This window comes from Phyllopteryx taeniolatus, chromosome 21, assembly GCF_024500385.1.
Source record: "Phyllopteryx taeniolatus isolate TA_2022b chromosome 21, UOR_Ptae_1.2, whole genome shotgun sequence".
In the NCBI taxonomy this organism is placed as follows: domain Eukaryota; kingdom Metazoa; phylum Chordata; class Actinopteri; order Syngnathiformes; family Syngnathidae; genus Phyllopteryx; species Phyllopteryx taeniolatus.
The window spans coordinates 7,930,813-7,944,268 of NC_084522.1; the positions used below are offsets into that span (position 1 = coordinate 7,930,813).

General features: G+C 36.5%; 1 protein-coding gene and 1 long non-coding RNA gene across 7 annotated transcripts in view; one reads left to right on the forward strand and one right to left on the reverse strand.

The window, feature by feature from the left end:
* Positions 1-1,367: 1,367 nt before the first annotated feature.
* fam49al (family with sequence similarity 49 member A, like) overlaps positions 1,368-13,456 on the reverse strand; it is a 28,026-nt gene continuing 15,937 nt past the window's right edge. For 4 of the 6 annotated variants that reach the window (XM_061760532.1, XM_061760535.1, XM_061760534.1 and 1 more), the window contains 10 exons: positions 13,136-13,215; positions 9,271-9,392; positions 9,066-9,171; positions 7,543-7,679; positions 7,271-7,348; positions 6,207-6,323; positions 5,649-5,728; positions 5,376-5,502; positions 4,573-4,643; positions 1,368-3,738 (listed from right to left, as the gene is read on the reverse strand). In XM_061760532.1, coding sequence (XP_061616516.1) covers positions 3,675-3,738; positions 4,573-4,643; positions 5,376-5,502; positions 5,649-5,728; positions 6,207-6,323; positions 7,271-7,348; positions 7,543-7,679; positions 9,066-9,171; positions 9,271-9,392; positions 13,136-13,208 — 975 coding nt within the window. In that variant the 5' untranslated portion in view covers positions 13,209-13,215 and the 3' untranslated portion in view covers positions 1,368-3,674. The remainder of the gene's footprint in view (positions 3,739-4,572; positions 4,644-5,375; positions 5,503-5,648; positions 5,729-6,206; positions 6,324-7,270; positions 7,349-7,542; positions 7,680-9,065; positions 9,172-9,270; positions 9,393-13,135; positions 13,216-13,456) is intronic. The other 2 variants (XM_061760536.1, XM_061760537.1) reach the window with 1 other exon arrangement.
* LOC133471221 (uncharacterized) lies at positions 7,718-10,044 on the forward strand. The gene is made up of 3 exons (XR_009786160.1): positions 7,718-7,755; positions 9,070-9,188; positions 9,302-10,044. It is a non-coding gene; the product is annotated as an uncharacterized LOC133471221 (long non-coding RNA).

Consider the following 13,456-nt stretch of genomic DNA (forward strand, 5'->3'; position numbering starts at 1 on the left):
TTATTTTTTTGAAATCATCATACTTATTGTATTAATTTGAAGTTTGCTTTGAGCAAATGTGTTCATGTAAATGATCAGAGTTCATAATTACAATAAGCGTTATTGTAATTAAATTTCCCTGGAGGGATTCAAATTAAGATAATACATTCAAAATATATCTACAATTACTACTCCTAATAGAAAAATCATTATACTCATATTGTACTCATAACAATTGTATATATTAAGTTCAACAGCACTGATGAGTGAATGGAAATTATACTGTACATTAAAAATAGAAATATATAATATATACATGTTTGTATCCAAAAAGCTAATAATAAAATATAAATAAATAATGATAATAAAGGTTATTTATCAAATAAATGTAAAACGAAAAATATTCAAGGTTACCATGAGGTGAATTTAAAAATTGAATGACATATAATAAATAAATACTGTATGTATCTAAACTCTATAAAAAAAAAAAATCTGGGTTCATAATCAAGATAATACATAAAAAAAATTATTAAAATAATAAAAATATTTTAGTGATATGTGAATCTAAATTAAAAATGTAAAGTAATGAATGGTTTATCTACCATATAAATGTAACTTCAAAAACAATTATACAGTAACATAAAGGAGTCATTGAAATTATAAATTTATAAAAAGATGATGATTAACAAAATATTTAAGAAGCATAATATATAAAATAGTAAAATAAGTATTGACTAATGTAAAAAAATAACAACACAATAATATAATAATAATATCTATCAAAGGCAACGTATATCGAACATTTTAAATGTATCAGTAAAAGGTTCATAAAGATAATATATTTTATACATTAAAAATAAGAAAATTAATAAAATGGCAAATAATATAGAGCATTATATCAATAAAATGTGAATGTATAATAAATGTTTTTACTACTACAATAGGTTGTAATAACAGTGCAGCAACGGGTGAATGTAATAAATGACAAGTTTATTGTTGCACAAAATGTACAAAATAACAAGCAAATGGACAGCCACCCCCCCCCCCCACCCCAACCCCCATCACCTGCCCAGACACACACGCACACACCTGCACACGCACACCTTTTTCACCCTTCCCCCTCCAGTTGATTTGCTATGATGAGAGCTGATTTCCAGAACAAAAAGAAAAAGAAAAAATCCCTACGACTACAGCAAATCTGATGGTCCAATTCGGCAGACGGATGGTCAATGTGAGAGAGACGACACAATTCACCCATTTCAGCATCACTGAACAATTAAAAATGAATAAAAACACCTTATTTACACACGTTCGCTCAGACCTCGTATAACATGCCATCTACTTTATACAGACGATGCTTGTGCACATACTCCTGTATTGAAAAAAAATCAATAAAATTTAAGATCAAATCAATGTAGACTAAAAGCCTATAGACATCCAACGTACATCACTGCTTGAAATTATTTTTTGAACTCTCATTTTATTCCTCAATTTTAGCTTGAATATGCCTCTTATTGGCTGACTTTAAGCTGAAATAAATTAAAACAAAAATCTCTTAACTGACAATGTCCTTTTTTCTTGCAGCCATCGATGCCTGATGTCACATTTGATGAAGCATGTCTGCCCTTCGAAACCGGTGAGCGTGAATAATTTAATGATAATGACTTAACCCTCCTGTTATGTTTTGGGTCAAACTGACCCATTTTAAGTTTTTGGGGGGTTAAAAGTAGTTTTCCCCATGTAAAACTGTGGAATTGTTTTAACATGAATTGGAATTTTAACCTGTTAGGATATACTGTGGCATGCCATAATTTGAAAGGGTTTATGGTGTTTTAGTTTTCAGTTTTACCCTTAAATGTATTATATAAAATATAAATATGTGTGTGTGAACAAAACAGAAACGTGAATATTATACTAATTTGAGTTTATTAGTTTTGTTTAAAATCCTACTAAATTAAAACTGGAAAAAAAATACATCGAAACTATTTCCTAATAGTTAATAATTATAATACCTAATAATTAAACTTGTCCTGGGCCAATTTTACTCAGGAATGTTTTTGACATGATGAACTGTGAGAGCTAATTGAGAAAATCTTGATCACAATGATTACTAATTCAATAAATGATGAGAGATAACAAATGTTTGTGATTTTTGTTTGTTTACAGCACGTTTGGATAATTTAACATGTCCTGGGTCAAATTGACCCAGGAACATTTTTGACATTATGACCTGTCAGAAGTCTATCATGAAACTTTTGATTGAAATTGTTGGTACGTAGTGAAGTTCATAATGAGATATGAGCAATGATTATTGGGATTTTTGTTTTTGTTTCTGACACGTTTGGATAATTCAACATGTCAAGGGTCAGATTGACCCAGGAACATTATTGACATTGTAATCTGTAAAACGTAAATGATTAAAATTTGATTAGACTTGTTAGAAATGAAGTTCATGAAATACAAGCTATGTTTATTGGGATTTTGTTTGTTTCTGACTTTTTGGTATAATTCAACATATTGTGGGTCAGAGTGACCCAGCCAAATTATTTACATTATGATTTGTGAGCGGTAAATCAATAAGTTTTTAGTTTTAGGAGGGGAGTTAATAATGAAATAAAAGCAATGTTTATTGGGGTTTTTGGTTTCGTTTCTGACACTTCTGGATAATTCAACATGTCCTTGGGTCAAATCGACCCAGGAACATTATTGACATGATAACCTGTGAAAGGTAAATGATTAAACTTTGATTAAAATTGTTGTAGTATCGGTAATATTGAGATAGAAACAATGTTTTTAGGGGGATTTATTTGTTTTTTGACACTTTTGGATAATTCAACAAGTGTCAAACAAGATTTTTGCAGGGTTTCTGACACTTTTGAACCTTTACAAACGCCCCAGGTCAAATGATTGCTGTCCCTGAGAACCGAATGTAACAGGAGGGTTAATACAGCGGTTGATGCATGTCCTCCTCGCAACTTTTCCGAAAAGGCAGAGAGCATTGCTAAGGCTTTCAAAAAAAAACAACAGCACTTTGAAGAAAGATTGAACAATGCAAAGTGCTCTGCTGGATGACGAGTAAGCACAGTGATAGCTAAAAGCACATTAGCACCCATGGAGAGATAGACTCAACTAAGTTGTTCAAGTAAAAGCCTGCAACATGAAGGAATGGATTGAAAAGAACGAATGATTATATCCTTCCACTGCTCTGATGGTCAACACTCCAAATGTTGTAAAGCAATTCTCCGGAGAGCGTCCATCACATTGCTCCACTGTGCGTTTATGACATCAGCCCAGTGAAAGAACAAAAAGATGGTGTGCAAAATTACTTGTCAAGACTACTGCAGGAATTAAGTGTCAGCTTAGCATCGATCCACGCCTACATTTGCAATAAAAGCGTCCTCTCTTGTCGTTAGTTCTACTTATTTTTCATCTGCGGCTTCTTTTTTTTTTGTTTTTGTTTTTTTTAAATATATCTTATTTTCTGGCTTTTGTATCATCTCTATTTTCTTACTTTACAAAACAAGAGACAGAATGGTGGACAGCTGAGAATAAATATAATTCTTTTTCCTCTTCGAGTTATTATTCTGGTCATCCGGAGTTATTTGTCGTGAACAAATGTGCCCGTTTGTTGGCGTTCTGCACTCCTTTTTTTCTTTTTTCTTTTTGAAGTGCACGCCCATCCCCGGCTCCCTCGCTCATTGCAGCAGCGCCCGGATCTGTTTGGAGGTGCTGTCGTCGTTTAGATGTCGTGTCGTATACCTGAGGAGCACACAAAGAAACGCATGATTAACAGGATTTAGTAAGTTTGGAAAACAATTATGTTAGGACTTATTTGATAATGTTATTTTGCCCCTCATAGAGTCATTGTCATTCAAAAGCCCATTAGGACACATTGTGGTCGTCTACAACCATTCATTTAGTGTATCGTCTGGTGTGCCTTCATTTTGAAGGGTTATGATGTTTTAGGTTTAGTGATTTCTGTATATTGCAAAAAGATATGAAGAAATGAAAATATGTAAATATTTTACTAATTAGAGTGAATTTTCTGTATAAAATTCAACAAAATAATAATTGTCAAACAATTGTACTAAATGTAGAATTATATACAGTATACATGTATATAATACTATGACTACTACTACTAATAATAATAATAATAACAACAACAACAAAAATACAATGTATTTTCTGTAGCATATTCATACTAAATATAAAGATAGTAGACTTAAATCCTACTCAATAAAAAAAAAATACAAGATAAAATCCTAGTAAATAATAAATCATCATAATATCCCACTTAACTCTAAAATATATATATATAAATTTGACTAAATTCTAAAATATTCTTATGATTTTAATACAAATCCTGCTATATTCTTCAGAGATTCTTGTTTGATTAATTAAAAATGTTGTTATCCATTAAGATATGGTGAGCGATAAACCCACAGGGATGAACACTGCTGGCTCCTTTACCAGTATCCCACCCCTCCACCCCAAAAACTAAAACCATCTAAACTGTCATACAAAACACTAAATTTGTGGTGAGAACACAGACACACACACGGACGGATGGACGGACGGACGGACGCACACCTCAGCGCATTGAGAAGTCCCTCCACACTGTTGGACGGTTGCTCTTTCAGGACCTTGATGCAGCCCTTCATCTGTGCGGGCACAAGGACAACACAGGCACTTAGAAAAGGTCAGCAATAATTCTTCCGATCCGCCTCACTGCCGAGCAGCAGCCCAAACAATGACACAGCAAACGCTCGGACCCGCCAGCACTTTGAGAAGTGTTCGGGGGTTGAAAAGCAACTCATTCAATTGTTGTGTCAAAACTTCAATGATTTGGAACAGATTTACGTTAAAAAAATATTATTTTTAATGAAATACTAGTGAGGATAAGCGGTACGGAAAATGAATGAATGAATACTCTTACGGGAAACAGGTTGACATCAAAATAGTATTTTGAATGGAGTATTAGAAAATAAACATTTCTGTAGTCACTGTTTCCTTGCTCAGGCCAAAGCAACAAAGGTATTGTTATGCCGCCATCTTGGCGCCAAGGAACTACATTGAAGTGAGTTGAGGAGCTTCATTTAGGCAAACATGTTGCTTTGCTCCCTTGTGGCTTCTGTAGGCAATTAGTTGCAGTGTTCTGCTATTCTCTGCAGTATTTTAAAACATTTTTTTAGGTAAAACATTTTTTTTCCATTTTATATTTTAACATTACTCAATATTTTTTTTGAGTTGATTGCAAATATATGATGTACTTAAGTCAAGAATACAACCTTCTATTGTTTACCATTTTGACTTCTATTATAATGAATTCTGTGTTCAGTAATTGAGTGCATAACTTGAGAGTGTTATGTTAAAAAAGTAAATAAAACACCCACATCGATTTTGGAGGTCTTGGCGAACGCCCCGACGGGGTGGACGTGGTCGTAGAGGATGATGACGCCCACCATGACCCTCATGCAAAACAACATGGTGTCCGTGTTGGTGAACCGGCAGCGGTACTCCCTGAAAGACGCACACCATTAGTCCATTGGAGATAGGAGGACCAAAACCACCAAGGATATCAAATAAATGCTCAAACGGCTTGCTGTGTTTTAGAAGGCTTTTGCGTCCCAATAGGAACGACTTGAGGTACAGAAAAAAGTACTCACGGGGTCTCAAGCATGACACGACACACACAGGCCATGGTACTCAGACAGTCTGTGGTGTCCTCGATGGGTAAGGTCTTGTTCTGGAGAACGCAAAGTTCAACATGGAGACTTGACACATTTATTTATTTAACGATTGTTAACAAAACCAACAACAACAAATGTTTCCATTTCTCAACACAAAGTGAAGACAAAGAGCATAAACTCAAACCAAGCAATTTTACTGGATTATTTTACAAGTTACTAAGATACTAAAACAAAAATACACTCTCTGGCTACATGTTGGCTACACCTCTAGTATCAATGTAATATTAGCAGGCTAAACACAAAGTGAACATAGACATTCAGAGGTATTTATTGTTTGGATAATCAATGTAATACACACTCAGACAACAAAATACGTTTCTCAGTTTTTATTTTTATCAGGAACATGATGAAAAATTTTTTTTATTTGCTTTTGGCTACAAATGTAAAAACCGCACACAATTTGGAGTTTGTTCCCCCCCCCCCCCCCCCCCCCCCCCCACTGGATATTCGCTTTGATGAGAAATCATTGGGTACCTCTGAGACAAACTTGGTGGTGGCATTGCTCAGGGTCTTCAGCATGGGCGTGGCCTCGGCGTAGAAAAGCGACATCCGGTTGGCCATCTCGTTGTTGACCTCATTTTCCGCTTCCAACTGCGACACATTTGCCATCGTAGAAAAGGGTTAGCGGCGATTACAGATATTTACATATTTGATAAAATATGAACAAAATAGAATTATGTCAAAGTTCTACTACTTACAGTTAATTTTCTATATAGTCCTATTAAATAAAAGGAAAATTTAAATAATTCGATCATTTTACTAAATTCTAAATAAACAATAATAACAAAATCCTGCAAAATTCCAACTTTTTGAATTTAATGAATTTCAGATACAGCAATAATAATAATTAATAATACTACATTATTTTGTTAGAATGTTTTTAAACTAAGTTTGAAATGAATAAAAGCAAAACATAATAATCCTAATTTAAAAAAATTAAAACCAATTAATAATCCTACTGAGTTACAAATAAATACAATTCATATGAACAATATTCCCACAAAATAAAAAACATATTTAAAATGCTACTAAATTCAAAAAAAGATTTAATAATAACATAATTAATAATCATACTAAAATCTAATAATATAGATTAAATCAAATGTACAATCCTATTAAATTTTAAATAAAATGAAGAATAATAAGCCATATTAATGTCTCTAATTGTTCATAATTATTTTTAAAACTTAATTGGGAAAAATGTTTTTGTTTTTTTATTACAGTGGCATACTTAATTTTACATCATTTTTACCTTTAAACAAAAAGCCATTTTGTTGGAGAAAACAAAAACTTTTTGGGCTGCAACTATATTTTCACATTTAAATTCCATTTTGTGACTACAGTATATTAGCACACAGAGATATTTACTAGGATTTATTCCATTTTACATTGACTGTTTTGGCAATGTTGCATTGTTGTTTTGCAAACGTTTGAAGACTGAGAGATATTGTATTTTTCTTACTATCTTTCGCCACATGAGAGAACCAAAATATTAGGGACATCTCCGTATGTTAAAGTGCGCTTTACAAGGCCGTTACCTGCTGGTTGTTCAGCCTGTTCCTACTAATTGTCCTCCTGTAGTAGCTGAAGTCGTTCTGAATGGCTGGATTTGTCATCTGGATACAGACAGACAACAAATGTTTGTTCCAGAATGTGAAATGATGATCGTTTGTTGGTTTAGTGCTTTTAGGGCTTTTCATAGCTGTTCGTCAGTGGGGTTTATTTGTTATTAAAATTGCATGGCAGGCCCACAGGCCGTAGTATGCCCAACCCCTGTACTAGCCTAAGACAAAAAGTTGACATTTCTCACCTTGAGTTCATCAAAGCTGAGCGTAAAATGCAGAATCTCTGCAAACTGCTTGGCCAGGGCCTGCTCTCTTTCCAGGTGCTGCATGGGGGCGTAGGGCGGGCTAGTCAGCGCCTCCAGCAGGCTGCGCAGGGCGTTTTCTGCAAAAAAAAAAAAAAAAAGTTCAGAAATGGAGCTGTAAGGATGCAGTAAACATGTTAATCTCCATCTGTGCAGGTGGGTGTAATACACTCTAATCTTGGCATGAAGTGTGTGTTTCAGACTTTGAGTCAGAATTGCACTTAATATTTGGGTGGGTAGGTTGGCTAGTTGACACAGTAGCGCAACCAAATAGGTAGGTAGGCAGGTACCTGCCTAAGTGATAGTCGGTATGAAGCTAGTTAGTTGAAAAGATGGCGGTAACCAGATTTCTAACTAGCTAGCTGGGTAGATAGGCATGTTGCATTGCCTGCCTATGTAGGGTGGTATGTAGGTAGTTCGATAGTTAGCTGGCTAGGTGATAGGATGGTAGGTGGGTGCTAACTACCTGGATAGCTCAGGAGGTAGATACAGTATAGCTAAGTAGCTGGCGCCAGGTGTTAGATAAAGTAAGTAGCTAGCTAGGTAGCGAGATGTTTGGGGCCTTGAATCTTAGGTGTACTTAATGTTCCGTCGCTCGCTTGTAACGAAATAAGGTCCTACTCGCTAATCGGTGACCGTGTGTGCCCCTGAAATCCAGCACCATTGAACCTTTGTAATGGGCTTGCTGCCTCAAAGGTCCTGAGAGGCTGTCTGTGTGGCTCATACAGAGAGAAAGAATCAAAGGGTCCCACCCGGTCCCCTCCATTAAAAATGTATAGGGGCCTTCTATAAATACAGAGTGAAGTGTTTCATCTAAAGGGCCCTCTCCCTCCTCCGACGTCCCTCGGCCATGATCGCTGAGAGACGCGCTACCTTCTTGTTTGCTGGAGCGTCACTCAAGAAGAAAAGGTTTGGGTAGGTAGGTTCTATCGATCCTTGATGGAATAAGGTCCAGCTAATTAGGTAAGGAGGTAGGTAACTAGGTTGGTAGGTACGTTGGTTGGTTGGTTGCTAGCTAGGCAGGTAGTATCTTACTAGCAAGGCGATAGGTAGATGGCTAGAGTAGACTCATTTATCCCATGAGGGAAACCAACCATACGGAATCATGCATGGAAACATTAGCGCCAACACATTAGCATGAATTATTGGTGAGTGTTCGGGCGATACAATGGAAACAGGATGTTCACTGTTCACCGTGTTATTAGTAGGCAGAGCAGAGGAGGCAGGTGGGGAGGCTAACTCCTTCGCTCTGCTCTCTCACTGACACTGTTACTGTAGCAACGGGCGCCTGAAAATATGACTGAGTGAGTGAAAATGACTTAGAGTGTGACTGAGAGTGTGTCTGTCTGTGAATGTGTCTTAGTGTGTGTGAGCATGCGTGTGTGTGTCACATTAAATGCATTTTCCTTACGTGAGCCCTTGCCTTTTTTTAATGCACGTCGACAACTAATGTCTTTTTCGCTTACCCAGGCGCAGTGAGAACTCGTAGAAGCGCTTCAGCTTGGCCACCAGGGGGCAGACTGCGTTCCAGGCCTTCTCCTGCAGAGCCAGGTCACCTGGGTTCTGAATGGCCTACAGGTGGATGTTTGGTACGTTTTATACGTCCACGCATTATAGTTTACGGTGTTATATACCAACACTGAGCCTTATTTGTCGTCCGTCGGCACTTACTTCTCGTATCTCCTGCCCGGCCCCGTTATAGGACTGAAGCTCGGCCAGAATCCCGTGGGCCTCCTCCAGTACGGCGCTGACCTGGTTCCACACGGCTGTCTCGGCCTCGGTGGGCTGGGCGTCTGAGACGAGATGAAGGAAAGGAGGACCGGGAGGAAGCGAACATGTGAAGTAAAGAGTGGGAAGGGAGAAGTAAAAAAAACAAAACAAAAAAAAAACAAAACAAAAAAAGATTTGTGTGAATAGAAAAACATGAAAGGGTGATATCCCCTAAAGAGCAAGATAAAAGCCTTATTTGTCAAGACTTTACAGCATTCATACATACTGTATATCAAAACACACCTAATTAGTATTTTACCCTGACAAGTGCATTAAAAATCCAATTATCATGCTCAGTCATTCTAATGTGAGAGGGAATTATTTCCTTTCTGCAACCAATGCAGGATGCATTGAGATGAATGGAAACAATTCACTAGTTATTGTGTAAGTCCACTTTGAATGCTTAAAACCGTACAAATTACATTTGTGGTACTAAAGCTGGCCTTTTTTCCGAATGCTTTATGAATCAGATGTGAAATAGTTTCTTCTTGCACTTGTATTTAAAAAAACAAAAAAAGTTAACCGTCAGATCATATTTTTATGGTAATAAGAGAGATAAGTGTAATTTAAATTTTCTTTATATTATTATTTATTTGATGTATTGTTTTACTATGTGAGTATATATACAATTTATATTGTATATTTATGTATTATTTATATATTTTTCAATATACATTTAAAATCTATATTTATATACCCGTTATACAGAATATATATTGTTTTAATGTGCAAGATGAATAGTGTAGTTTCTATTTTGATTTTATTTCATTTTTAGGTATTTATTTCTGTATTTTCGACAGAAAATACCTTTTATTATGTATTTTATTAGTTTATTTTATTTTTAAAATATACTTATGTATAATGATAAATATTGTAAATAACAAATATTTGTGATACATATTTGTCAGCTTAATTTGCAAGAAAAAAGTGTAGTTTCTATTTTAATAGATTTTCGTGTGTTTAAAAAATTCATTGTGTTATGAATAGTTCTTACCTCATTATTTATACGTATTTTTTGGTATTTTCTTTAAAACATTTCAATATAATTATTTTTAATTAGGTTTCTATATTTACTTTTTAAAAGATATTTTAGTTCTATGTTAATTTTTGAGAGATGTTTTATGTGCAAAAAAATATGATATGTGTTCCTTTTAAACTAATAGGTTTTTGATTTTCCAATTACATCAGTCTGGGTGTAGTGTATTTTGAGTTATTCTGTGATTCCCAGTTGTAGTAGTAGCAGCCCCTCCTCCGGTACCCGCTTTAGAGTCCGTGTCTGGCAGCAATTTATTAGGTGTCACGTTTGTCATATACACCAACTTGTTTTGCCTTACTTCTGCAAAACAAGAATTATGATGCCCTTAACGGTAAAGTTGCCATGCCCAGCTCGACTGCACTGGGTGTTATCTTAGCACACCCATCCTTTTCCTCTTGGTTTTAGTTAAGGTGAAGATAATGTTTATTTCACGTGAGCAGCACTCAAGCTGTTAACTTCAGCTTTGTTCTCGCCGTGTTCCCATGTGGCCCGCTGCATGCACACAGTGGTGTGTGGGAGGGGGTAAACATTTAAGGGAAACCCATATAACAATGGATGAGGCCTCTTGAGTCATCCCGCTGTTTGTTTTCGCGCTTTCCCTCTGCTATCTGTGTCGCATGTGACTCAGGTAAAAATAAGGGTAGCCCATTTCTTTCTTGCACCCTGCAGCTTTCCCCTCCCTGCTGAGGAATCCTAATATTTGCTAATATACACAACAGCATCACTGTTTTAACTGACTCATGAATGTGATGCTGCTATTTTGTCGGGGTTTAATGGTGCGCCTAAAAAATGCGGTTCAGTATGTACCTTGGAATTGGTTCAGTTCACTTTGGGTAAAGGACACTACTCACAAAATGTTAGGGGCTTTGGCTGAAATATCAGGATGAACCTAAAATGCACTATAGCCTTTACAGGTTAAGTTCTCTAAACCTTTGAATATACATGTCCACCTATTTCATTACTTTTTGCACAACTTTCTCTTCTCCAGCAAGGAGCGGAATGGAAAAATTCACAACAGTTGTTTGAGCAATACATTTCAGATAGTTCAGATAGAATTGGTATTTAAACAGCTTCACCATTCTGTTTACATTTTGATATCATGAGACCAATAAGACACCGGATATTGGATCAAACAGTATGTTCTCAGAGCGAAGGGGCCACTGAGCTTCGCGTTGCAACGGAGATACAGAGGTACTGGAAGAGTCACCGAAAGGCAAAGAAGTTGACTTTCTTGGGAATTTAAAAAAGAAACCCGTGGCGATAATCGGAAATTCACTGTAATGTTTGATCCTTTGGGTATTTTGATAAATTATTTCTATTATATACAGTAGTACAATAATACAGTCGTACCTCGACTTACGAGTGACCGGACTTGTTAGTTTTTAAAGATATGAGCCGTCGTTCAACCAAATTTTTGTTTTGAGTTGTGAGCAACTACCCAATAAGCAGCACTTTGGTTGATATTGAAAAAATTATAAAAAGAAGCGTCAATTGTTTATTGCCAATCCCAGTTGAAGTTAGCTGAAAAATTAATAACATTAGCATTAACATTAACATAAAACAAAGACCATTACACTTTGTGTACTGTATGTTAAACAAACCACATAACTGGCTTACTAAGGTCTGCTAGCTTAATGCTAACGCACAATGCAATACGTCATAGATGGGCTAACAAAACTTGTAACCCTTTAAGTTAGGAATACTTGAACACAAACAGTGGAGCAACACATGCAGACAGACAAAATAACAATACTCAGAAGCACGAATTCTTTATCCTTTGTGAAAAACATCGAATATTACTGCATCTTACTGAGTTGATGTGGCCGTCTTCTTTGTGTATACACGGATTATATAAAACACTGCCTCCTGGTGGCCATGGCGTGCCCACCAGAAAGAACCAGTTAATGTACCGGTATTAAAAGCATCAATTCATGATGTTTTATTTCTGTACATTCTACTTAATTATGTTATTCTGGTATAATTTTATAAAGTGCTTACTTTTCTTGTTAGTGTTTTATGGGGGCTGGAACGGTATTTGTATTCATTTCATCAGGGAAAGATGATTTGAGGTACGAGCATGGTCATGGAAAGAATTAAACTCGTGAATCAAGGCACCACTGTATTCAGCTTCGAGAAAAAGTAAACATTTTAAAAATTTAGCAGAACCTCGTTGAACATTTTGACTCCATTTTGAAATTACTGTTAACAAGGACATTGTTTTGGGGATGTAGAGTTGAAAAGGCAACCCATCAAGGAAAAATGGGAAAAGGGAGGACAGAGGTGGTTTCATTTGCCCGCATCTTTGTTATTTTCTGTCATTCCGCTCACACACATTAATTAGCACAACACATATACACAAATTAGACACACACACACACAGATGAGGAGGTGGGAGGATGCTGACGGACTCTTTTATGTTAAGCCAACGGCATCCCTGAGCAAGACAAACCCACACAGGACTGGCATTCGCTGCTCTTGTGTAACCTCATTGTTGTCTTGCCATTACGCTATTGTGCATCTGCCAACTTTTGTGACGTTTAGAACGAAAAAAAAATCAAAATACTGAAAGATTCGCAAATGCCAATCCTCGGTGGGAAAGAAAGAAGTGGTTTGAAGGCATAGATGGTCAGCTCATTTGGATGCATGATGTGGGGGAAATTAAAAAAAAAAGCCGACAGAGAGTAAAAAGCGAACCAAATTAAAAAAAACATAAGAAGCGGATGGTCTCACGTTCAAAGTCAAGGAAAACTATTGGGCCATGCTCAAGTTCGGCGCAAGCCAGCACTTTCAGGAGGTTTCCCATGAGCCCCCTGGAACAGAAAGAGGGGAGACATCGGTGGGTGATGAGGGGATGGGTGTCGGGGTGGTGTGCGCGCTTGTGTGTGTGTGTGTGTGTGTGTGTACATACTGTATATATATGTGTGTGTGCGTGTGTGTGGGAGCGGGATGAGTGAGCTGTTGGGATGGCATGGTGGGCGCATGGCAACATAGACACAGAACTTCTTTAATCCCACTCACATTTGAGTTACAGCTTGCTACAGCATACAGAGG